The sequence below is a fragment of the Heloderma suspectum genome, chromosome 1, assembly GCF_057233095.1.
Source record: "Heloderma suspectum isolate Gila_16-S chromosome 1, 16-S_ref, whole genome shotgun sequence".
Lineage (NCBI taxonomy): Eukaryota > Metazoa > Chordata > Lepidosauria > Squamata > Helodermatidae > Heloderma > Heloderma suspectum.
Genome location: NC_139458.1, coordinates 86,028,679 through 86,055,748, shown reverse-complemented (window position 1 = coordinate 86,055,748; position 27,070 = coordinate 86,028,679). Strand labels below are relative to the sequence as shown.

The 27,070-nt window shown below is 42.2% G+C and overlaps 1 protein-coding gene across 2 annotated transcripts in view; it reads left to right on the top strand.

The window, feature by feature from the left end:
• EXT2 (exostosin glycosyltransferase 2) overlaps positions 1-27,070 on the top strand; it is a 137,979-nt gene that overhangs the window by 100,762 nt on the left and 10,147 nt on the right. For both annotated transcript variants that reach the window (XM_084850909.1, XM_084850915.1), the window contains exons 10-11: positions 6,753-6,919; positions 25,046-25,189. In XM_084850909.1, the coding sequence (XP_084707035.1) occupies positions 6,753-6,919; positions 25,046-25,189 (311 nt within the window). The remainder of the gene's footprint in view (positions 1-6,752; positions 6,920-25,045; positions 25,190-27,070) is intronic.

Here is a 27,070-nt window from a genome sequence, read left to right as displayed (position 1 = left end):
ATTCTGTACCAGATGAAGCTTCTGAACCATCTTCAAAGGCAGACCCACATAGAGTGCATTACAGTAGCCTAATCTGGAAATAACTAGTACATGAATGACTGTGGCCTGGTCTGCCATCTCCAGATAGGTCCAAAGCTGATAAAAGGCACTCCTGACCACCAATACTACCTGTACCTGAATAGATAGCAGCAGGTCCAGGAGAACCCCAGACACCTGGTTTTTCAGGGATAGTGCAGTGCCATCCAGATGTATGTATGATGTTATATATGCAAAACATGTGCCCTACCACTGAACTAAGACCTCACTAGCAGCACTAGTAAGAATTAATTTATAAAGCATTTTTGTAAGTCTTGCAGGGGCCACCTTGGAGTAGGAAACTGAAATTATTTCAAAAACCTCTCACTCTATATTTCTTATTTCTTTTGGTCAGCCTGGCCAATTCCGCCTTTCTTAAAATCCCTCCAAGGTAAACGTTCTTTTCATAGTTGTTTAGTGTGGCTTGGAAAAGGGTACAGTTTTCCTAAGGAAGCTGTCTCAGGTATTATGTTTGGATGCCAGCATCTGAAGTGTGCAGAACTTCATATGCTCTTTAGGAGTACTCTCTGGCAGCTATAAAATCAGACTCTCCCTAGTCTGATTTTGGACTGTCTGAACATGGTCATCCAATCATGCTGTCTCTGTCAATTCTTCTTTCAGGACAAACCCATGTACACTTATGCATACTTCCATTGTCAGTGGTGACCAATTCACACTTAGAGGTGTGTAGTCTTCATATATGAAGGTGCTCACATTCTCATCAGTACACTCATGTACACTGGTGTAGGTAGAATGAGATTTATTAACTGGGTTCCACACTCTGAGAGACTATTCTTAAGAGTTCCTATTCAGTTTAGGATACAAGTTACTTTGACTCATGTTGCTGTCTTGTTCCTCTGTACTTTTAAGGATACGTGTAAATTCTGTAGCTGCTGGTATTGAATTAAAAATCTTCCTTTTGTTAGTATTTTTTTTGCACATAGGAATGTTATTACCCTGATCCTTCACATCCTCTGTATTTACAACATCATGTTCCAAGCATACATGCATGCACAAGGCACACACACAATCTGGTTCATAAATATGCAAAATAAATTTAAGCTTAGTTTTAAATGGTTTTGAGTCACCTGAACATTTGGAATAGATCAGGATATGAGATCAGGATTCTCATATTTCTATGAGAAACCCTGAAATCTCTGACTGCTAGAATAAAAGACTGAATGTTAGTGAAGTATTCATTGTAAGTATGTTACTAGAAGTAGGCTCTTGAACCACTTGTTTCAGACAGTGTAGCAGGGGTGTCAAAACCCCCCATGTTTTTTCCCCATTCAAAAATGTCGAAATGCATCTCCTAAGGCTTAGTTACTAGCAATAAGAGCTTTAAGCTAAAATACGCTGGGATTTTGGGCTTCTGACCCTGTCCCTGTTGCCTTTGGCCCCACCCACCACTGGAATGTGGCCCCCGAGAACTTCTCCAAAATGAAATTTGGCTCTCAGGCTAAGAGAGGTTTTGCACCCCTGAACTAGAAAGACTTTAAAGTGCATTCCTGTGTGCACTAACTAATGAGTAAGTCCTACTGAAATCAATGGAACTTATTTCTGAGCAAACGTTTATTTATGTATTCATTCATTCATTTATTCATTCAAAATTATTTTAAGGGTAAAACCCTCTCATGAATAAGCTTGAGCTGTTATCCACTCTCATTCGTGCCTTGGTGACTTCCAGACTAGACTATTGTAATGTGCTCTGCGTGGGGCTGGCCTTTAAGACTGTCTGGAAACTTCAATTAGTTCAGAATATTGCTATCACCTTTTGCCTGGGGCAAGCCAGCACAAACAAATTACATCTGCCATCTAACTGTACAACTGGCTTCCAGTATGTTTCTGGGCCCAACTCAGGGTGATGGTTTTGACATAAATTCCTCTGGGTATGCAGTATCTCAAGGAATACCTTCTTCCATATGCACACGGGTACATGTGTGCTTTGAGATCTGTTGAGCGGCCCTGGCCAGGTCCAATGTTCAGTTATTCCTGATTTGCTTCCACTTGAAGCAGGGCCACCTTGGTAGTTGCCCCCAGTAATTTGTAATACCTTCTTATGGGAGGTGACCTCAGTCCTAGGACTGGCTGCTTTCCCCAAGCTTGCAAATATTTACTTGATTCGTTTTGCCTGTAAGCCTGTTTGATAATCTGCTGCCAACTAATTTTGCTGAAATCTAAATTTTAATCTTGCTGGTTTTTATTGATTTTAGCTGTTGTATTAGTTTTTGTTGAGTTGGATCCAGAGATAGATGAACAGAACTTCACTCATGCACTACAGGTTTCCTACCTGCTCCCACCTGCTATAGTCCCCTTCACCCACCAAGCAGCTCCTGAGGGTTGAGACCCCACTGAAACCATGTATGATGGAACAAGGGGGGCTGTGGGGGGGATGGAGAAGTCAGGAGAATTCAGCAGAGCTCCCTTGCCTTTCTGCTTGCACAAGACATTTCTGCATCCAAACCATGATAAATGCTTCGTAAAGTATTTTTAAAGTTGTATGTAAATACCTAAATATATACAGAAATGAAGAAAACCATTCTGTGAAACTTTAGGGCTGTCTTGGTAGAACAGATATCCATCCATTGCATGTGCATAATTTTCTAAATAGTTAAACAAGTTAAACTGTTAGGTGTAACTTTAGTAACATGTAGTACCATGTTGTTCAGTCGTTCAGTCATGTCCGACTCTTCGTGACCCCATGGACCATAGCACGCCAGGCCTTCCTGTCCTGTGCACTCTCCCGGAGCGTGCTCAAGTTCATATTCATTGCATCGGTGATGCTATCTAGCCATCTCATCCTCTGCCGTCCCCTTCTTCTTTTGCCTTCAGTCTTTCCCAGCATCAGGGTCTTTTCCAGAGAGTTTTCTCTTCGCATTAGGTGGCCAAAATATTTGAGCTTCAGCTTCAGTATCTGTCCTTCCAATGAGCACTCAGGGTTGATTTCCTTTAGGATTGACTGACTGGACCTCCTTGCAGTCCAGGGGACTCGTAAGAGTCTTCTCCAGCACCACAGTTCAAAAGCATCAATTCTTCGGCGCTCAGCCTTCCTTATAGTCCAGCTCTCACAGCCATACATTACTACTGGGAAAACCATAGCTTTGATTAGACGGACCTTTGTTGGCAAGGTGATGTCTCTGCTTCTTACTATGCTGTTTAGGTTTGCCATAGCTTTCCTCCCAAGGAGCAAGCGTCTTTTAATTTCATGGCTACAGTCACCGTCTGCGGTGATCTTGGAGCCCAAGAAAGTAAAATCTGTCCCTGCTTCCATTTCTTCCCCTTCTATATGCCAGGAAGTGATAGGGCCAGATGCCATGATCTTAGTTTTTTTAATGTTGAGTTTCAAACCAGCTTTTGCACTCTCCTCTTTCACCCTCAACAAGAGGCTCTTGAGATCCTCTTCGCTTTCTGCCATTAGGGTGGTATCGTCTGCATATCGGAGGTTGTTGATAATTCTCCCAGCAATCTTAATTCCGATCTCTGATTCATCCAACCCGGCATTTCTCATGATGTACTTTGCATATAAGTTAAATAAGCAGGGTGACAATATGCAGCCTTGTCGTACTCCTTTCCCAATTTTGAACCACTCAGTTGTTCCATGTCTGGTTCTTACTGTTGCTTCTTGACCCTCGTACAGGTTTCTCAGGAGACAGGTAAGGTGGTCTGGTACTCCCATCACTTTAAGACTTTGCCACAGTTTGTTGTGATCCGCACAATCAAAGGCTTTAGCGTAGTCAACAAAGCAGAAATAGACGTTTTTCTGGAATTCTCTTGCTTTCTCCATGATCCAGCGAATGTTGGCGATTTGATCTCTAGTTCCTCTGCCTCTTCGAAACCCAGCTTGTACCTCCGGTAGTTCTCGGTTCGCATACTGCTGAAGCCTAGCTTGTAGGATTTTGAGCATCACCTTGTTGGCATGTGAAATGAGCGCAATTGTGCGGTAGTTCGAACACTCTTTGGCGTTGCCCTTCTTTGGAATTGGAATGTAAACTGACCTTTTCCAGTCTTGCGGCCATTGCTGAGTGTTCCAAATTTGTTGGCATATTGAATGCAGCACTGTAACAGCATCATCTTTTAGGATTTTAAGTAGCTCAGCTGGAATACTGTCATCTCCGCTAGCTTTGTTGTTACTAATGCTTCCTAAGGCCCACTTGACTTCACTCTCGAGGATATCCGGCTCAAGTTCAGTGACCGCACTATCATGGCTATCAAGGACATTACTATCATGGCTATCAAGGACATTAAGATCTTTCCTGTATAGTTCTTCTGTGTATTCTTTCCACCTCTTCTTAATCTCATCTGCTTCTGTGAGGTCCCTGCCTTCTTTGTCCTTTATCATGCCCGTCTTTGCACAAAACATTCCCTTGAGATCTCCAATTTTCTTGAAGAGATCTCTAGTCTTTCCCATTCTGTTGTTTTCCTCGATTTCCTTGCATTGTTCATTTAAGAAGGCCTTCTTGTCTCTCCTTGCTATTCTCTGGAACTCTGCATTCAGTTGGATATATCTTCCCCTTTCTCCCTTGCTTTTTGCTTCCCTTCTTTCCTCAGCTACTTGTAAAGCCTCATCAGACAGCCACTTGGCTTTCTTGCATTTCTTTTTCTTTGGGATGGATTGAGTTGCTGCCTCCTGAACAATGTTACGGACCTCCGTCCAGAGTTCCTCAGGCACTCTGTCTATCAGGTCTAATCCCTGAAATCTATTCCTCACCTCCACTGTATATTCGTAAGGGATATGATTTAGGTCATACCTGAATGGTTTAGTGGTTTTCCCTACATTCTTCAATTTAAGCCGAAATTTTGCAAGAAGCAGCTCATGATCTGAGCCACAGTCAGCTCCAGGTCTTGTTTTGACTGACTGTATGGAGCTTCTCCATCTTTGGCTGCAAAGGACATAATCAATCTGATTTCGATATTGACCATCTGGTGATGTCCATGTGTAGAGTCGCCTCTTGTGCTGTTGGAAAAGAGTGTTTGCTATGATCAGCGTGTTCTCTTGGCAAAACTCTATTAGCTTTTGTCCTGCTTCATTTTGTACTCCAAGGCCATGCCTGCCTGTTATCCCAGTGATTTCTTAACTTCCTACTTTAGCATTCCAGTCCCCTATGATGAAGAGGACATCTTTGTTTGGTGTTAGTTCTAGAAGGTGTTGTAGGTCTTCATAGAACCGATCAACCTTAGCTTCTTCGGCCTCAGTGGTTGGGGCATAGACTTGAATTACTGTGATGTTGAATGGTTTGCCTTGGATTCGTACTAAGATCATTCTATCATTTTTAAGATTGTACCCCAGTACTGCTTTTCCCACCCTTGTGTTGACTATGAGTGCTACTCCATTTCTTCTAAGGGATTCTTGCCCACAATAGTAGATATGATGGTCACCTGAATTAAATTCGCCCATGCTTGTCCATTTAGTTCACTGATTCCCAAGATGTCGATGTTCAATCTTGCCATCTCATGTTTGACCACCTCCAGCTTACCTTGATTCATTGATCTGACATTCCAGGTTCCTAAACAATATTGTTCTTTACAGCATCGGATTTTCTTTTCACCACCAGACACATCCACAGCTGAGTGTCCTTTCGGCTTTGGCCCAGCCGCTTCACTCTTTCTGGCGCTACTTGGAAATACCCTCTGCTCTTCCCCAGTAGTATATTGGACACCTTCCGACGTGAGGGTCTCATCTTCCGGCGTCATCTCTTTTAGCCTTGTGATACGTTCCATGGGGTTTTCTTGGCAAGAATACTGGAGTGGGTTGCCATTTCCTTCTCCAGTGGACCACATTTTGTCAGAACTCTCTGCCATGACCTGTCCGTCTTGGGTGGCCCTGCACGGCATAGCTTATGGCTTCACTGAGTTACGCAAGCCCCTTTGCCACAACAAGGCAGTGATCCATGAAGGGGGTAGTACCATGACCTGTCTATAATTATTAAATTCTGTCTGCCATATGCAAGCACACATGGAATCTACTTCAGTTAACTTCTACTGCATCTAACTCTCAGTTCTAGAAAAAAAAAGTGGAGGGGGGGTTGGTTTGTTATATTTATTCTTACACAGGGCTCCGAATGATCTCTTATTCAGGGGGTCTGATCAGTTCCACACCCACTTATGTTCAGCTCTGCTGTAGCCTCAGGTACTTCCAGACAATTCACTGGGGCCAGAGACTTTGACAGTGAAAATTGTTGGATGAAAGATATTGCATACTTTCTCTCCAGTGACTTCTAGCTTTTCTAGATCGTCCTCCAGCATAATTAGATTAAGGGCGCAATCCAATGCATGTTTAGACAGAGAAAAGGCCTACAACTCCCAGCATTGCTGGCTGGGGCATGCTGAGAGTTGTAGGCCTTTTCTCTGTATAAACATGCATAGGATTGCACCCTAATTATATTTTAACTTCCTTTTTTAATTGAGTAAGGGCACAATCCAACTCATGTTCAGAAGAAAAAAGTCTACAACTCCCACCATTCTCCAGTCTTAGGAGGTATGAAACTTAAACTTTTTTGTTTAAATATTGCATCCTAAATTTCCTTTCAAAATACATTGTTTAATTGTCCCTCTTCAGCCTCTGCCTAGTACAAGCATAGAACACAAGAACTTGAGGGGAAGGGAGGGAAAAAAACTGCAAGTAGGACATAGAAGCAAGAATGCAAACCAAGTATTTCTTATCTTTTGTTTCTTCTCAGAAACTGTGTGGCCCAAAGTTCGAGTTCCATTAAAGGTTGTACGGACCACAGAAAACAAACTGAGTAACCGCTTCTTCCCTTATGATGAGATTGAAACAGAAGCAGTACTGGCCATTGATGATGATATAATCATGCTGACATCAGATGAGCTGCAGTTTGGATACGAGGTAAGGCAACTACTGCTTCTTACATGATATAAGTTGATGGAGCTAAATGCTTCTGGGGATATATCCTCAGTTCTTCCCTTGAGCAGTGCCATGATATACAATCAGGAAAAAAATGCTAGCAGCTAGCCTAGCATTGCTGTGAATTTATAAAAAATATTATCTTTTCCTTTTGTCATCCCGCTCACCCATGGATAAAGATTTAGCGTAGTCCCTCCCCATTTCATATGCAAGGTTAGCACATGAAGATGTATGCCCAGAGTGCTGGGAATGTGGAACTGTTGGGCAGAAGAATCCTGGGAAAGAGGAGGAACTATATTTGTATTTCTTTTTTGGCCTTTTTTGTGGTGTTTCGAAGTCCATCTTCTATGTGTTGTCCATTACGTCTTCCACAGTTAAGTAAAAGTTCAGCCTTCAGAATATTTATAATTTATGGCATTTATAGGCCACCCTATAACAAAATATTGCCTGAGTGGCTTAACATAAAATATAAAAAATAAAATTCAGTGACGACAATACAAATAAAACCATAAAGCATGATACAGCCTAAAAGTGCAATAAAAAAACAAAAATGGAGAATACAACAACACAGACTTAAAATAAGCACTGAACTAGGAGATGGAAGTATTGTGAAAGCCATCAGAGTCAAGAAGGATATGACATTAACACTGTTGAAAGTAACAGAAAAGTTAAGAACTCACAAAAAGTCATTGGGCTTGGCTTGGAGCTGAGGATGAGAGATGGCTAGATGAAGAAAGCAGTGACAGGGAAAAGGAGAACATAGAGATGGGGTCCAGTGGAAATGATCATCTACCAGGTCTTGTTTTTCCTTGAAGTTTGCACAATTTTGGGGAATGGGCTGGAAAAGTTAAAAATGGCCTGGGTTCTGAACCAAGGAATTAATGAATAATTAGGAAGAAAAGGAAAAGCAGGAGGCCTGGTAGAAACAGTGGCTTAGTAGAAAAATGCTCTTGTCTTCAGATTTTTCTCCATAATCATCAAGAAGTTCATTTGAGACAGTTGAAGTTATATGGGATAGCTTTTACAGTTGACATACTGACTTAAGCAATAATAAAACGTACATGGAGAAAAGGGATTAAAAACACCATATGTTTCTCCAGATGGGAAAATTCTCCCATGGGGATTAGTAGTTATGGGCAGTCAAGCTTACATTTTCTTGTTCTGATGGAACATATAGATGGAAGGTTAAAGTGCTGCAAGTCAAGAATTGTAGCACTCAAACAGGAGTGTGGACAGGTACCAGACACCTTTGTATTTGCAGTGAAGAACTAGAAAAGGGAACATGTAACCTGACCCAGTTCTGAACGAGCCAGTCAGAACTGATTCATATGTGCTCATCCTGATAAGTATATGCCTATGAGAGAGTTGTATCACCCCACAATGCATGTGACAAATTGGTTGTTTAGAATCAAACATACCAGGAAAAAGAATAGGCTATAAGCCAGCCCTCCCCAACTCGGAGGAAGTGTTTTGAACTACAGTTCCTATTCTCCCTGACCATTGGCCATGCTGGCTGGGGCCAATGGTAGTTGATGTTCAAAACATCTGGAGGGCACGAGGTCGGGGAAGGCTGCTATAAGCATTCCTTTGACATATAAGGTTTCAGTGAGCAGAGACAACTTGACATAGGAGTGCTTTAAAATTAGCAGTCCCCTTGGGCAAGTCTCCACGTTGACTGTTCCATGTTCCTTGCCTGAATATCTGAATAGGCTATAGATTCCTGTGTATCTGGACTGCTGACATAAGATGAGCTGAAACAGTTGTAATTTGGTGGGTTGGCTATGCTTTGTTTTTTTTGTCTTTTTGTCTACATTCTGTCTTTCTGTTTCCAAAGAAACGTTCAAGGCAGCTCACAATGTAAAATTCAATAAACAAAATGGTACTGTAGACCACTTAAAGGAGGAGGGGGGGGGATAAAGCTAGAATTTCGTAGAAAACTCAGGGAGAATAAAACACCAACAACTTGATAGGCCAAATACCTGTTGAAATTTTTAAGGAGTCTTTGTGAGGTGGCTCAAAGAGGAGACAAAATGGGCCTACCTGGGTTGGGACTTCCACAACTTAAGTGTGGCCACTGAAGAGGCTCTCTCCTGTTCCCCAGGTAACCATATCTCTGATGTTGGGGCCCAGAGGAGAGTTCCTCCAACAGATATTATGCCTAGGCAGGTTCATTTGGGCAGAGAAGTCTTTTAGATAACCTGGTCCTAAGCCATATATGGATAATGGGGTCTAAGTGAATTGGGATCAGAAACTAATTGGAAGCCAGCAAAGCTGTTGCACCAGGGATGTTCCCTGCATCTGATAACTAACCCTAGTAAATATTTTAGCTGCCGCATTCTGGACCAGCTGAAGAGCTTTGGCTATTGGGCAGTATAGAAATGTAATAAATAAATTCTGAACATTTTTCAAAGGCATTTTATTATATATGTATTTACAGTCTTTTTATCACACTCTTCAGCCAGAAAGGCTTCCAGAGTGGTATACAAAGATTAATAATGAGACAGTCCCTGCCTTAAGGCTTACCATCTAAAAGATATGACACAAAAGGAAAAGGGGTGGGAGAGAGGATGAAAAAAGTAAAACTCAGGCACTAGTTCTTCTAAATGTTCTTTCTGGCAGGGAAGGGCAAAACAAGCTCCTTGAAGCTGTTGCTTCTCTGGCTATTCTTCCCCTTTCTGTGATGTTCATTCTGGGAGGCAGGGGGTGGAGCTTAATGTGGAGCACATGGCACTAGTGCAGTCTTGATGTAACATGTGGCCCCATGGCCAGATCCGCTTTCTCTAGGATGCAGTTGGCATACCAGCCTAAGCTGGGCACATATATTCCTGGGTACAGCTGCCACATGGGCAGTACTCCCAAACTGCAAATATAAAACTTCAAGGCGACTTGCTATCCCATCCAGCACAGGTTGAATTATCACTCCCAGATCAGGAGTTCTGCTGTCCAGGAGCACCTCTGTCTTGACTGGCTTATCCATCTTGTTCTTTGGGACCAATGTGACTATTTTCATTGACAGAATGATCCTTGGGGTGACACATGAACTAACTTCTGACTTCTTTCTAACTTCTTTGTTAAGAGCTTTGCTTCTGTTTTCCGTCAGCTCTCATGTGATTAATTAATGTTCCTGTACAGCAGATATTCAGTAAGGTGTGCTTTTTCTTTGTATTGCTCCTTTGTACACACAAAGGAGATATAAGGTGTGCTTTTTCTTTGTACTGCTTCTTTGTACACACATGTGCATTCTCCACAAGAAGGATCATGTGAGACTATCTCAGAATTCTCCTCTCTCCTTCCTTGTGGTGGACTGGAGAAGCCTGGGAAAGAGTGAACTGGGCCCTGCTCTTGTAACATTCGCTAAGACTAACTCTAAAGCAGCAGGCTGTTTGTTTTTAGCAATCATATCTATTTTCTCAATTCCTTCTCCCAGGAAGGAATTGTAAAGCAGATTACACTTTTTTAAAAAAAAAAGTGCAAGAAAACAAAACAGTAATAATGACAACTTTAAATGTTTATTTTAAGAAAAATAAAATTCCAAACAATGTAGAAAAGCCCCCCTAAATAATCTTGTTTTCACACCCATTTTAAAAATAAGGAGAGATGACTCTGGTGGACATCATTTGGGAAGGAATTTTGTAATGATGTTGCCACTTTTTGAAAAATGCCCGGCTTTGTACCATCATTGATTTTAATTTCATGGATAGGTGGAACTTGGAGCACAGCGTCACTGCTTGAGCTCAGCGCATAGGAGGAATCATACAGGTGTGATGTCCCTTTTCATCTCAGCAAGAGCAGTACAAGGATTAACACATTAGTAAAGGTGTGACTGAAGCATTAGTAAAGGTGTGACTGAAGCAATTGTTTATGTGGCAGTGAGTAACATAGGACTTGTCTGGATCCCTCTGCCATCCATAGCCTGTTTCAAACCAGTGCAATGTCTACTGTGGCATGGATGCCCAGATTTGAGGGAAAGCTGGCATGCCTAGGCTTAAACTGAAAGAAGCAAAATTATATGAAATGTAGAGAAATCTGCCTTTGTTCTTGCCGTTGTAGACTATGATAGTAAGCTGCATCTGATATTTCACTTTAAAGAAAAAGGAGTGTCCCAGATGGGATGAGTACTATCAGATATGCATGGGTACTATCAGATATGCATAGCTGTTTCTGTATAGAATAGGGCACTTCATAGATGTTAATACTCCAATATGGCTCATTTTAAAAATTTATTTATTTATTTTTTCATTTCATTTCATTTCATTTCTGTACCACCCAATAGCTGAAGCTCTCTGGGCGATTCACAACAATTCATGCATAGAAAAAAAATACAGACAACATTAAAACATACAAATTACAATATTATAATAAAACATAGTCTAAAATTGTTGAAAGTACAAAATTTCAAAATAATTGAAATAGCTAATGTTAGAGAAGATGAGGGACTTCCTCAGGGTAACCCAGTGATTCAGCAACTGAATAGGGTATCTGCAACTCCTAGTCCCACACTTGAACTTCTTGGTCCATTTTACCTATTTTGTCTGACTTGTATTGCCCAGATGCTTGGATTCTGAAACTGCCTGAACAACAGCCTGGATAGTTTTTGTGTAACTTGGTGCCACTTGGATGGAGCTTCTTCTGTTTTGGCAGACACATCTGAGCCTTGCAAAAGCTGTTTTTGAAAATAATAATTCCCAACTTATAATTCTGCAGTTTAAGGCAGTACCGTACATACAGTTGGGGATTTTAAAGAGCCTTATAAAACAGTTGTAGACTGATAAAAAAAAATCTTGTGTGTGTTTAAAGAAAGTTTAATCAAACACCAGTGTGGCCACTCTTTTTTGTAGACTTTCCTCTGTAAGAGAGCATAAAGGGAAATGTGTATAAATGCAATTCCTACCTTCAACCCACAAATCAGTGGCTGCAGATCAATCTTCTCTGGGCCAGAGTGTCTTTGACTTGCTTGACAGCCTTGAGCTGGCTACCAGATGTTTGACTTGTCCTCAGCCTGTGGTAATTTATTTATCTGTTTATATATTTCACCAGGAAAGTATCTATTGGGTTTCTGAGTGGTTTGCAAGGGAATTCTGAGGGAACAGTAGCAGCGTATAATGTTACAAGAGGGATTTTTTTAAAGCGTCTTGCTTCAGTCAGGAGAAACATTTGGAAACGTGATGTTGGTAATGTTCTTCCTCTCCTTATTCTCCAGACCTTGTTTTTAAACATATGGCTGAACTCTGTAGTAGCACAGGCTTGTCTGGCCACATCGATTAGGCTCTTTTATAATAAGAAGAAGAAGAAGAAAAGAAGGGGCTTACTTTGATCTCTGTATACTTTCAGCCATAAAAATTAAAGTAACACTCAAAGTGTCAGACATTTTTTACTTGTTAAAAGTGAACTATTAGGGTCTCTAATGATTTACTGCATTGTGCAAAGCTGTTGAAGCAGGAGCAATATAGCCCCTATGTGCTGCTTAATTTAAGGGGGAATAGGCATATCTACAGCTCTGCATGACTTGAAGTGGAAGCTTTGTGAGAAGTAAGAGGACAGCTTTTTGGCATTGTGTTGACAGAAGTACTGACAGATACTGTACTGTGCTCTTAAACAGTCAGGACTATAATAGTTCTACCTATTCATCAGCTGTTTCTGTTCCCCTTACAAGAAAGATAAAAGAAAAAGAGCAAAGAAATGTAACATGTATTCAGCTGATCATAATTTTAAAAAATGAAGGCAAGCCAGAGAACATTAGTTTTGCTCTTAACCAGGCTTTAAGGTTTGAGCCTTCAAGAGGGTGGAAGGTACCTTTCTTTAGCCTTGACAAGGATTTTATTTAAAATCTGAGCTTGAAAACATGTCTGAAAGTTGCATAGCATTTTATTCTGTTCTTTTGTGTCCCCAAATAAAATGTTGATAATAGTTCAGTACAGGGGTGCAGAACCTCAGGTTTGAGGCCCACATCTGGCCTGCCTGGGGTCCCTTCAGGGTTTCTCAGATTTTCCCTTCCCCGGTCCCACCCCCTTTCCCCTAACCATTGATCGTTTGGTGGTTTCCCATGTTTTTTCCCATTCAAAATGGTTGAAATGCCTCTCCTATGGCTTAGTTACTGACAGTAAGAGTTTGAAGCTACAATATGCTGTTATTTTGCCCCACCCCTTTTACCATTGGTTCTTCCCCCTTTACCTTTGGCCCCACCCACTACTGAAATGCAGCCCACAGGACCTTCTCTAAAATGGAATTTGGCCTGAAAGAGGTTCAGCACCCCTGTTTTAGTACTTAATGCTCCACTGGATCCACAGCCCCTTCATTCCCTTGAATGATCCCAGGATTGGGCCCTTCAACTGTCCCAGCCTGGAGCTGATGTAGTTAATTCCCTCCCCCAAAACCATTGAAATCAATGTGGGGTGGACAGGGGGGACTTAAAATCATAAAAAAACAAAAACCCCAGAATGAAGAGGAAGTCCCCCCCATACACTTCCTGCCCTGGTTGGTGCAACCTGGCAGGTTTTGGAAGCGACAGATGATCTGCCACTTTGCATACACTCTCCCTAGTTAGGATTGCTCCACCCGTCTTGTAAGGGCAGATTTCTTGTGCAGAGGTTCTTTATTCTTCAACTGTACAGTGACAATAAATGCTAAGTGCCAGTTGAGGCTGAATGGAAAGATTTCTCTTCTTGCTTTATCCATAAGGTTTAACTTGGCACACTTTCTATACATCCATAGAAAAATAAGTTTGGCATGGTACAAAGCCAAAAGTATATCAGTTAGGTATGGAAAACACTTGGCTGCTGCTGTTGTCATCTTTACCTAGATCTAATGCTCTTTGACATTCAGTCACTGGCTTTAAAGCTTGCCATTCTTCTGCCACAGTAATTAAGTAAGCACCATGTCATGTATGAGCCACAGCTGTTTTCCATATTACTCCAGTCTTTCCATTGAACAGGTTTTCTTAACGGTTATAGAAGATACGCGTTGCTTAACATATATTATATACTTATCTATATATGTGGCCGCTAGTTAGTGATAAATTGCAAAGACTAAGACTACCGGCATACCCATCAAGACTCAGTCTTGGTGCCATGTTTCCTGATCTTGAAACCATAGCTGGAAGTCCAGGAATATGATGTTTGAGTTGAATCTCTGTCTTTTTCTCTTCAAGACAGAAACAAGTAAGCCTTCCGTTTCCATAGGAAGATCCATAGACAGACAGATGCACTTCATTGCCAGTCTGCCTTAGAAAAGATGGGTTACCTATCACTTCCGTCAGGATCATCTCATTCCTTCTCCATCATTATATAATGGAAGCAACTATGTTTTAGGTAGCTTCAAGAGACCAAGAAAGGTGGAAGTGAACAGCTCCAACATCTTAGGATAATTTAAAATTATAAATACATCAACCAATTAACAGTACTACAGATCTACTTATACTAAATTAATCTAACTAACTTAACCAAATGATTACAAGCAGCCAATATAATTTTCTAAAAGAATCAAACTTGCTGTGCAAAACCTTGGAATGTTTTTGTTAGAAGTCAACGGAGATGACTTAGTGGATAAAGTAGCAGTTACAGGAACTCTGGGGGAAAGCGACCATGTTATACTTGAGTTCTTGGTTCTAAGGGAATCAAAAGCCGAATGCAGTCAAACGCATACCCTGGATTTTAGGAAAGCTGATTTTAATAAACTCAGAACAAAGATCAGTAAGGTCGCATGGCAAGCGACGCTAACAAGAAAAGGAGTCCAAGATGGGTGGGAGCTTTTAAAAAAGGAAATTCTCAAGGCACAATTACAAACCATTCCAACAAGAAGAAAAGGTGGAAGACAAGAGATGGAGCCAATGTGGCTCCACAAAAAGCTTAGAGAAGACCTGAAAACAAAAAAGGACACATATAGGAAGTGGAAGGAAGGCCAAGCAACAACGGAAGAGTACAGGCAGGTAGCACAGAATTGCAGGGATGGCGTCAGGAAGGCTAAAGCTGAGAACGAGCTGAGGTTAGCGAGGGATGCTAAAAACAACAAAAAGGCTTTCTTCAGCTACATGCATAGTAAAAGGCAGAGGAAAGAAATGGTTGTTCAGCTATTAAATAAGGATGGCAAAACGATAAGAGATGACAAAGAAAAGGCAGAAGTGCTCAATTCCTACTTTGGCTCCGTCTTCTCCCAAAAGAAGGTCAGTGACCCCCCTGGCAAAGGCAAACTACAGGCTTGAAGGGGCAGGATTGCAGCTTGAGATTGATAGGCATATGGTCAAGGAATACCGAATTACCTTGAATGAGTTCAAATCTCCAGGGCCAGATGAACTGCATCCTAGAGTCATAAAGGAACTGGCAGAAGAACTCTCAGAACCGCTGTCTATTCTCTTTGAGAAATCATGGAGGACGGGGGAAGTGCCAGATGACTGGAGGAGGGCTAATGTTGTCCCTATCTTCAAAAAGGGTAAAAAGGAGGAACCTGGGAACTACAGAACAGTCCGTCTGACATCAATCCCTGGGAAAATTCTGGAGCAGATGATAAAGTAATCTATCTGGAAGCACCTTGAAAACAATGCAGTGATTACTCGAAGCCAACATAGATTTGTCAAGAACAAATCCTGCCAGATGAATCTGATCTCATTTTTGGATCAAGTAACCTCCCTTGTGGACTGTGGGAATGCTGTGGACATAATATACCTCGACTTCAGCAGAGCTTTTGACAAAGTGTCCCATGTTATCCTGATGAGCAAACTAGCTCAAAGTGGGCTAGATGAAACAACGATCTGGTGGATCCACAGTTGGCTACAGAATCGGACTCAAAGAGTGCTTATCAGTGGGTTCTTCTCAAACTGGGGAGAAGTAAAGAGTGGGGTGCTGCAGGGCTCAGTCCTGGGCCCAGTGCTCTTCAACATTTGTATTAATGACTTGGAGGAGGAGGTGCAGGGAATGCTGATCAAATTTACAGATGACACAACATTGGGCGGGATAGCTAATACTTTGGAAGACAGAAACAAATTTCAAAGTGATCTGGATAGACTGGAGCGCTGGGCAGAAAACAACAGAATGACATTTAATAGGCATAAATGCCAAGTTCTGCACCTAGGAAAAAGAAACCAAATGCACAGTTACAAGATGGGGGATACATGGCTCAACAACACTACAAGCGAGAAAGATCTTGGAATTGTTGTTGATCACAAGCTGAATATGAGCCAACAATATCATGTGGCTGCAAAAAAAGGCAAATGCTACTTTGGGCTGCATTCATAGAAGCATAGCTTCCAAATCCCGGGAAGTACTAGCTCCCCTCTACTCAGTACTGGTTAGGCCTCATCTGGAGTACTGTGTCCAGTTCTGGGCACCACACTTGAAGAAGGATGCAGACAAACTGGAGAGGGTTCAGAGGAGGCAACAAAGATGATCAGGGGACTGGAAACAAAGGCCTGTGAAGAGAGACTGAAGGAACTGGACATGTTTAGCCTTGAGAAGAGAAGACTGAGGGGAGAGATGATAGCACTCTTCAAGTACTTGAAAGGTTGTCACAGAGAGGAAGGCCGGGATCTCTTCTCGATCATCCCAGAGTGCAGGACACGGAATAATGGGCTCAAGTTCCAGGAAGCAAGATTCCGGCTGAACATCAGGAAAAACCTCCTGACTGTTAGAGCAATACAACAATGGAACCAATTCCCTAGGGAGGTAGTGGGCTCTCCCACACTGGAGACGTTCAAGACGAGGCTGGACAGCCATCTGTCAGGGATGCTCTGACTTGGATTCCTGCATTGAGCAGGGGGTTGGACTCGATGGCCTTGTAGGCCCCTTCCAACCCTACTGTTCTATGATTCTATGAATGTCGACCTAGTTTATTTCTGTGCTTGCATTTTCTAGACATGCTTCTGTTTTCAAACCAGGGTGATGTGATGTTCTTAGTGGATCTCTAATACAGGTGTGCACTGACCACAAAATTCAGCTTGGACTCTGATTTGGACAACAGCCTGATTTAGAGTGTGCCCACTTTGACTTCATGTCTCATATTGTCTATTATTGGAAATCAGCAAGTGTCTATAACTTTTTTCTTTTTGTTAGAATTGGATGAAATTTGCAATCATAGAAGTTTGTTATGAGGGGATTATACCTGCCAAGTCTCAGCCAAATAGGTTCAGGGGGTTTGTGCTATGTGCCTTTAAATTATTTGTGTGTGTGTGTGTGTGAGAGAGAGAGAGAGAGAGAGAGAGAGAGAGAGAGCTGCCAATAACTTGTTTTATTTCTTGGCAGAATTGGATGAATTTGAGCCCAATTCAGTTAGAGATTTGGCCAAATCCAAAGCACACCCCTAGCCTCTAATAATTTAGTGTGGAAAGGTTCCCCCCCCCCTTTCACTATAATTCACTCCTTTGCATGATGCTAGTTCCCTCAGCTCTCCATTGTCTCTTCTCCTTTCCTACAACTGTCCTTTTTGTTCTTAAATCCCCTGGTGTTTTCCCTCTTTTTCCAAACTGTGACCGCCCATTGGTTGGGCCGAAGGTCTGTCTTTATGGCATTATGCTTCTACCCTCTCATTGGTAGGTGGAAGGACTCGCAGTGAAACTATAGCAACACTTCTGGTTCCCAATTGAACATGCAGTGCAACCAATGCAAAGAAATAAGATAGGGCATCATAGAGATTTGTGATTATAGCAGCTCCCCATTTTGCTGTATGCTTCTGCCTCACAATGAAGTCTGGGGGGGGGGGGGGCATTGCTAGTTTTTTGGAGTATGCCAGCAAAGAAGAGTCGTGGAGAGGTGTAAAGCCACTAAAAGAAATCCTTAAAAACTAATTGAAAAATAAGAATGAAACCAGGCAAGATTTGAGCCATGAAAATCCAGATTGTGAGGAACAAATGCACTGATTGACAGTGTTGAAAGCAGGCGGGATATTGAGGAGCAGAAAGACAGCTTTGGGATTTGACAAGGAAGATTATTAGGTATTTTTGTTAGAACAGTCTTGGCTGAATTATCAGGATGTAAACCAGATTGAAATAAGTCAACAAGTATTATCACAGAGAAAATGGAAACACTGAGTACACATAAGCTAGATAACTAGTGCTTCCATTGCTGCTCTTTCTGATAGTTTTGACTGTGATTTGTCAGAACCAATCCACATGTTATATGGCAGTCATGTTTGATGTAGATACTTTGGTGTTCACCATGTTTACTGTGGTGGACAAACAAGTTTTCGAGGAGAGGGGCTGTTACCTCAGTAGTTTGTCACATGATTTGCATGCAGAAGGTCCCAGGTTCAACCCTTGGCACGTCCAAAAAGGGCTAGAAAACAAGCTTGCCTGAAACGATGGACAGCTGCTGCCAATCAGTGTTGACAATACTAGGCCAGATTTTACTATTTTATTTTATTTAAAACATTTGTATCCCACCCTATATCATTAAGATTGCAGGGTGGTGTGCAGATAACATCAATTTAAACAGTATAAAACAATAAATAACTTAAACACCTAAAAGCATATTAAACTATTAAACAAGCTAATACCAGTTAGAAAATCTAAAACCATTAAAACAGTGTGCAACTTTAAGGAATTCAGTTAGCTCTGAAAGGCTTTGGTGAAAAGCCATGTTTTAACTTGGCACCAAAACAAAACCATCATCTGCACCAATCAGGCCTCCAAAACCATTCCACAACTGGGATGCCACAGCAGAGAAGGCCCTCTCCTACGTCCTACCATAGTGTACGTCTCGCAGTGCTGGGACGCAGAGGACGGCCTCTCCAACAGATATCAATATCAACATATCAACAGATACGTTGGCAAGCATATATAGGGAGAGGTACTCCCTCAAATATCGAGGTCCCAAGCCACTTAGGGCTTTAAATGTCATCACCAGCACCTTGAATTCTGACCAGAAACGTATTGGCAGCCAGTGCAATTCCTTTAAAACAGGTGTTATATGATCTATCCATGATGTTCCAGTCAGCAGTCTAGCTGCCGCATTTTGCACTAGCTGCAACTTTCGAGTTTTCTTCAAGGGCAGCACCACTCGGGAACCACCAATCCACAGAGCTCCGATTTTGCCAGGATTTAGCTTCAGTTCATTGGCCTTCATCCAGCCCGTTAGCCTCCAGGCACTGGTCCAACACCTTCACTGCCCTACCTGACTCCAACAACAAGGAGAAATAGAGCTGAGCATCATCAGCGTACTGGTGACACCCCACCCCAAAACTCCTAATGACCTCACCTGATGGCTTCATATAGATGTTGAACAGCACAGGGGATAGAATAGAACCCTGTGGCACCCCACGGCTTAATAGCCATACCCCAGTACCACTCTCTGGAATCAGCCCTGCAGGTAGACGAACTAGGGGTCTGACTCAGTCTAAGGCAGTTCCTGTGTTCCTAAGTGTGAAGGGGAGATGGACATCTCCAGAGACTTGGGAGTAAGTGGCGGATATGAACTGCCATTAGTGCATATCAGGACGTAAGAACAGAGCTGCTAGACAAAGGGCCATCTAGTCCAGCATTCTGTTTCCCACAGTGGCTAACCAGATGCCTCTGGGAAGCCCTCAAGCAGCCCTCTCCTGCTGTTAAGAAGCTGCCTTATATTAGGTCAGATTATGATTCCGTTCACATGTAACAACAACCCATGGGTTGTCAGGGCCATGCACCACTTCTGCTTTGAATCCCATTTAACAAACAACCCAGGTACAGATTTGTTTGCTGTGACATCCAAACCTGGCAATTTGGATGTTGAGGAAAAAACAACCTAGAGTTTGAACCCATGGTTTGTTCTTTGGTTAAAACTCTGTTTTGTGTCTCCCTCACCAAACCAGAGCACCAGGTTTGGATGTCACAGGGTGTTCTTGGGTTGTTTACAAAGCCAATGCAAAGCGGAAGCAGCAAGCAAGTAGGAGGCTGTCCGGTCATGTGCAGCACCAACAACCCATGGTCTATTTGTCTATCTACTCTGTATCATCTATTCTGACTGGCAGTGGCCCTCTAAGGTCTCCAGCAGAGGTCTTTGTCATCCCCTGCTACCTGATCTTTTAACTGGAGATGCCAGGGATTAATCATGAGACCTAATGCATGCGAAGGATGTGCTCTGACTCTCAGCTGTGGTCCTTTCCCAGCAACTGGTGTACTGCTGTCCACTGTGTGCTTATAGACACACACATTCTCTTCACGCTTTACAGCATTCAGTGTAATAAACAGTAGTACACACATAGCAGACATAACGGTCACATCATCTCCAAAGTATCACATGTGTTGACTAGTGCCAATTGCATCACTTGTGACAAGGGGCATGGACGCACACACAGTCCCATGCTATTTTGAAAGTAAATGCAATGTGTGTGTGTTTTATTACTGCTTAAGTTCATTTTCTCAAAGTATAAGAGCTATATATAACACAAGAGAGTGTGTATTTATATACAGTGACTAACCAAATGTTTTGGCTTCCACCTTCTTTAGCTGCTCTGATATGAATCAAAGGGTAATATAGCCAAGGTGGCCACATTGCTTTATGACTTCAATAATTCTGTTATGTTAGTCACTGCATTAAATATTATTAGTGATTAACTGCATCTTTCTAGGATCCAGAGCAAACTTGTCTGAAGTGTCGTTTGATGCTTTAAAAATCTTGCTGTGTGTATATATAAATTATGAAAACAGAAGGAGGTGAGCATCCAAAGTAGATCACAGAGAAGAGATACTGGTTCTCAGGATGCAAAAATAAATTTATTGTAGGAAGCCCAGTGTGTTTCGGCCTCTTATTTTTAGGCCTTCTTCAGGGGCTAGAGAAAGTCTGCAGAATTTTTTCAGCAAAAGATTGTCCCATGTGTCAGTATAGAACCTAGGGAGTATATTAATAATGTCTTGTCCCTGTTCCTGTCAGCTTATGTTTTGATCTGGCAGTCACTGGCAGAGGAATGAAGTGATAGGAATAGCATCCTGATTGTATCCAGGTGCCAAGAACAAAGTACCCAGTAAAGAACAATGAAAAATTTGAAACATAAAGCACTGGTTTCTAAGTATGTCCCTGCATGGTGGCAGGGAGGGAGAATCTATATAGACTCTCATTTATGCCCCAAATTAGTGTAGACCACGTCTCCTGACAACATGTTTTATATAAACATTCCTGTATTTTATTATGCTTCTCCATGTAAAAACTGTTAACTTTATGTTCAGAATATTTGTCTTGCTCTGCAAAGTCTAAACATTAAAGTCAGCATTACTTGCAATCTATTTTTGTATTAGACAGCCATGTCTACACAAAAGGATTTTCATTGTTGAAAGTGAACATTGTAAAAAGTCTGCGCATCCTTCATGAAGCTTATTGTTTCAAATAGCTGTATCACTGGAATATTTTTCACTCACTGTAGATGCAATATTACAAATGGTTACAGAATGAAATGAAGTGCAGTTATTTTAAACCTGAAGCTGTGCAGAGGAGGATATGGTAGCTGAAAGGAAATGGAGAAAGCAAAATAGGCTGTTAGGAAAGGCTGTTTTATGAAGAGATCGCTTTATCTTGAATTATCATTTTTCAAGGGAAATGAGAGCAGTTTCGTTGGCTGTATAATGTGATTCTAGAAAACAAGTGGAATGTTTAGAAGACAGTTGTTTAGAGGTCCCATAAAGATGACAGTTTGCCTGAAGGCTATTGATTGCTGTGCTGCGTTGATGTGGGCGCACAATCGTATTGCACACTAAGAACTGTTCCACGCATTATACAGCAACAAACATGGGTTTGCCATCAAGCCACACTCAACAGGGAGCTGCAGCCAATCCTAGCTCTGAATCTACCTGTATGCTACATGCTTTTTCGAACACTTGCGTGTTGCATTAGTTTTAGGTGTGCACTTAACAAAAAATGAATGTGTGATGAGCTGCTCTCCATAGCATTGAGTTCCTGTGCAGGTATAGGAAAACAATATGATCACTAGTTTTCACCGCGTATGAAGATATAACACATGTCTGTTCTACCACATGTAAATTGACAACCTGCTGCCAGCCTGCTGTACATATGGCAGTGTATGTATGAACAATGTACACATGACAATGTTCTGCTGATTTATCCCCCCAGCTCCCTACAGGAAAAACTGTGCATCAACCTTATGAATTACATACTTCCTCAAAACTGTGTGAACTCAGGCTGGATTAAGAAACCCAGTTTTTTCACAGTGCATTTTTAAAAATTATTTAGAACAGGGGTGTAGAACCTCAGGGCTGGTGGCCAAATCCATCTGGGGTTCCAAGCCAGCCCTGTGGGGTTCCCTGCATGGCCACCCCCCAAGCACTGATCTTTTGGTGGTTTCCCAGCTCGTGTGCAGCTTTTTTCCTCCATTCTAAAAGGTTGAATGACTCTCATTGACATTGGCTTTGTTACTGGCAGTAAGGGCTTAACGGTGGTTATAGGCCCCTTCCAACCCTACTATTCTATGATTCTATGACGCTAAGATATGCTGGTATTGTTAAAATACGTCCTTTTGCCGCACCCACCACTGGAATGTGGACCCCAAGAGCTTCTCCAAAATTGAATCCAATTTTGAAAGAGGTTCAGCAACCATGCTTTAGAAATGCCATGTGACAGGATCCACAGGGAACTAGATACGTCTGAAGGCTTTGAATCCTTGTGCTTTCATCAGCCTTCAAACATTTTACCAGCAAAATGCATGATGCTCTTGCTCATGGCCACACACCATATAGTAGTGATGAACTCACCACGGAGTGAAAAATATGTCATCTCAGTCCTTCCTCAGAAATGTTGTATTTAAGGGGCAGTTCACCCATGATGGATCCCACCAGCCACCCTTTCCATAAGGTGTGTGCATCCTGCTTCCAGGCCTGCCTGAGGCCCATATGTTAATCATGCAATAGGGTAATATTATTGCTCTGCATTTTTAGTGCTTGCTCTGCATTTTGTTAACACCTGCTTTTTAGGGTTAACAACCCCACAGAAAATACCTCCATTCCTTTGACTTTGTGCATCTATGTCCTATTCTAATATTGCCTCAAGTGGCAGGTGACTGAGGTGGACACAATCCTTTTCTCCCTGCCTCCCATGCTTAGAGTCCGATGTGAACCACTCCTGAGATTTAGGGGTCCAACCCGTAAGAGAGAGTTCAAAGTTCCCTTTTTTGTTTAATTAGATGGACATCAATGCCATGATTAGTGTAATACAGAAGTATTCAAATGCATAACACGGTATCTTCTTGGAAACCTTCTGACATCTTAACCCTACTAACACCCTCTACCCATGCTTGGATTCAGCAGCAGAAGTGCCACAGGGAGTTAAAGTCCTCCATATGTGTTTGCTCTCTGACAACAAGCTAGCATCTAAATCGCTGTAGTTTGACTGTTTGTGCAGGAGACGTCCTCACAGTGTTGGGGTGAGGGAGTCAAGCACTGCAACTGGGGGAAGAAAGCCCCTTTGGAGTACAGCAGAGTGCTGTCTAGCACTCAAGGCCAGCCCTACTGCCAAGTTGACAGAGGGGCAGCTCCAAGAGCAGAGTGGGCCCAGAGCAACAGCCCCATTGCCACATCAGGGAGGGGACACACTTCCCGTTCCCACAAGAGCAGGAGATCCTATGGGAGTTCAAAACAGCCAGGGAGCCTGCACAACTTGCAGATCTACTTTATAGAGGGAGAAAACAGCTACTGAGATGACTTATTTATTTATAATACTTACATACTGCTTAATGAAATAAAATCTCTAAGCAGTTTACACTAAAATACATACGCAACACAATACAAAACAATATAAAGTAATAATTAAAAGCATTAATTAATTAATTAATCCTTAATTATGTTAGCATTACAGCATAAACAAACAGTATAGCAGTATCAGAGTCCATTACAGGCCAGGGAAAGCCTGTGTAAACAAATACAATTTCAAAAGGCATTTGATACTTGCCACCATTTCTGCCTCTTCAACTGTACATGGGAGAAAATTTCAGAGGATGGGTGCTGCTACTGGGAAGGACCACTTTCCAGAGACATTCTGTTGGTCACAGAATGACCAATAAGGCCGCCTCTGAGGATCTTAAGGGTTGACTGAGTTTATATAGGAGGAGAAGGTGGTCTGCTAGGTATCCTAGCTGCTGCATTCTGCACTAGCTGCAGCTCCCAGACCAGGCACAAGGGCAGCCCCATACAGAGCAGATTACAGTAGTCTAATGAGATTACCAGTGCATGAACCACAGTGGCTTGGCTATCCCTATCCAGGAACAGGCACAGTTGGCACGCTGAAGTTGGTTATGGATGTTCCAGACCACTGAAATAACCTGGGCCTCCAGTGATAATGATGGATCCAGGAGCACCCCAAAACTACATATCTGTTCCTTCAGAGGGGGTCCAACCCCATCCAGAACAAGCAAACAAACCAATTCCTAGACCTGGGAACCACACACTCATAGAGTCTCTGCCCTGGATTCAGTCTATTTATTAACTCTCATCCAGCCCATAACGGCATCCAGGCACCAGTTCAGAACACACACGCTTCTCCTGATTCAGATGTTACAGAGAAATGGGGCTGGGTGTGTATGCTGATGACACCTTGCCCCAAATCTCCTAATGACTCATCCCAATGCCTTCATATAGATGTTAAATAACATTGGGGACAAAATAGTGCCTTGTGGGACCTCATAGTTCAATTGCCAGGGGGCCGAGGCAGTTGCCCAATGTTATGCTCTGGAACTGATCCTGTAAGTAAGAGCTGAACCACTGTCAAACAGTGCCCTCAACTCATGGGGCAGTCCAGGAGGATACCATGGTCAATGTTATCAAAAGCTGCTGAGAGGTTGAGAGGAAGTAACAGTGTTGTACTCCGACTGTCTGTCTCCCAAAGAAAGTCATCCACCATGGCAAGTAAGATCAATTCTGTCCCAAAACCAGATCTGAACCTGGACTGGAATGGGCTGAGGCAATCACTGTCATCCAAGACCAGCTGTGCCTGAAACACTACCACTCTCCCAAGCAACCAGCACAAACCTGGGGGTGAGAGAGAAATCAGGCTGAATTTATGTCCCCTATCCTACCCCATCTACACCCTCTTATAATGTATTTTTATCTTAACTGGATTTTTAAAAAACCTTTACAATCCTATTAAACCAAATTGTTCAGAATTCTAGTAAAGACCACTAGCATAACACCTCAATTGTACTCTGCAGGTATGGAGAGAGTTCCCTGACAGACTGGTTGGATATCCAGGTCGCCTGCATCTGTGGGACCATGAAACAAATAAATGGAAGTATGAGTCAGAGTGGACCAATGAAGTTTCAATGGTGCTCACAGGGGCAGCATTTTACCACAAGGTAAGATATGATACCAAAAGCAAACCACGAGCATGTGACATAAATCTGAAATGGTGGTTTTGCATTTGCAAGTGGCTAGGGGAGGGATCAGTTGTGGATGGTAAAGCCTTTATAACACAATACAGGTGGCAGTGATCATTCTCATATGTGCTGGGAAAGACAGATGAGCCAGGAAGAGACTGCATTCTGTTGGTTTGTCTCTTTTGGTAAATGCCTGAGAATAACATCTCTACAGTATCTCAGGCATGGTGCACCTTTTCCACTTTTCACATTGCACTCCTGATCACCATAGACTGATCTGTTAGGAATATGTGGATGTAGAGGCTATCCTCTGACCTGATAACTATAATGCTCAGCATTTAAAGCCAATGCGATGTAGCACAAGATTAATTTCAAGAGGTATGATGTTATAGGTGTTGTAGTAAAGGAAAGGGCTGATAGGTCTGGTGGCATTTTTTTGCCTTTGAATGACAGACATACCCTTGCCTTCCATGTTCCTCTTAAATGCTTTTGAAAATCTCCATTTCAAAACAAGTTTGTTACATGGCATGTGGGCAGCTGTTTTCTCAGTATCTCAAATCCAGGCCTTCCACGAGCATGTGGAGCTAGTTGCTTGGTTCTTGGATCCAGGCCACTGGCACAGTTACAATTCTCAGAAAGAGTTTTCCAGAAATATGTGCAGTGGAATGTGTGATGATGGTGTGTTTATTTGTGTAGTTGGTTCAGTAATCTCTGATTGTGACTTCTGGGGGGCAGAATTATTTATCTCACTTTAAGATGATATTTCTGATAATGCTGAAGACAGCAGACAGTATAGCAGTGGAGCGGGAGTAAATGCTGGACCTGTTACACTGGATTCATCCCAAGTGCAAATCATTCCAAAAAGAATGAGGGTGACATAAGGTCCTTAGATTCAAAGCTCTGTGGTGCTAAAGGACCATCTGCTTTCATATACCTACCTGCCTGTGGACCGCATTAATCTTCACAGTCCCTAATCCTCTGAAGTTAGGTGGGTGGCAACCAGGAGGGCCTTTTCAGTAGTGGCACAATGTCTTCGGAATGTTTTCCCCAAGAAAGTTTGCCTGGTTCCCACTCTGTCTTTTCAATGCCAGGCACATTCATTCATTCATTCATTTAATAAAAGGCCTTTTTATATGTGAGCTGCATTTGCTTTTATTTTTTGGTTTTAAGTGTCTGCTACTTTTACATCTTTCCAAGCTGTTCCTGCTGCTGTTGTTGTCATTTCCCATTCTTCTGGTGATGACTCAGTAGACTCAGCTAATTCAGCATAGGTATAAACAGTAGTAATATACAATACAAATAATCAACTAAAAACAAGTCTGTAAAATGCTACATTAACACAGTGGGTTGGTTTGCATGATTGAACAGCCCACTGTGGCTGTTGCTGGGTTATGCGAGGGTTGTTTAACCCTCGTATAACCCACAATCTTTTGGTTTGCAAGACACAACAAGCAGCAGCCAGGGATTTGAATATGCAAATCATGCCCAGCACGCACCACAGCCCACCGTGGTTTAAACAACCAAGGTGGGCTGTTTTGATCATGCAAACCAGGTCAGTAAGAATTGCAGTAAAATCAGGAAGCAGCAAGATCTAAAATGACAGTTATGCTGCTCTTTTATTGTTTTAGGCTGCAGTCACATAACCACTTACATGGGAGTAATTAAAATTAGTTGGATTTACTTCTGAGTAGACATAGGATTGCACTGTAAATTGTTGAAGGCTACCCAGAAAGCAATTACTGATAGGACATAGTATACATTTTTTTAAAATTCAGTGGAGCTTGTAGTGAAGAACTTCCCAGTGGAACCTATCACTTACTCCCATTCCAGTTTTAATTTGCTGGGGGGCGGTGGGTGGTG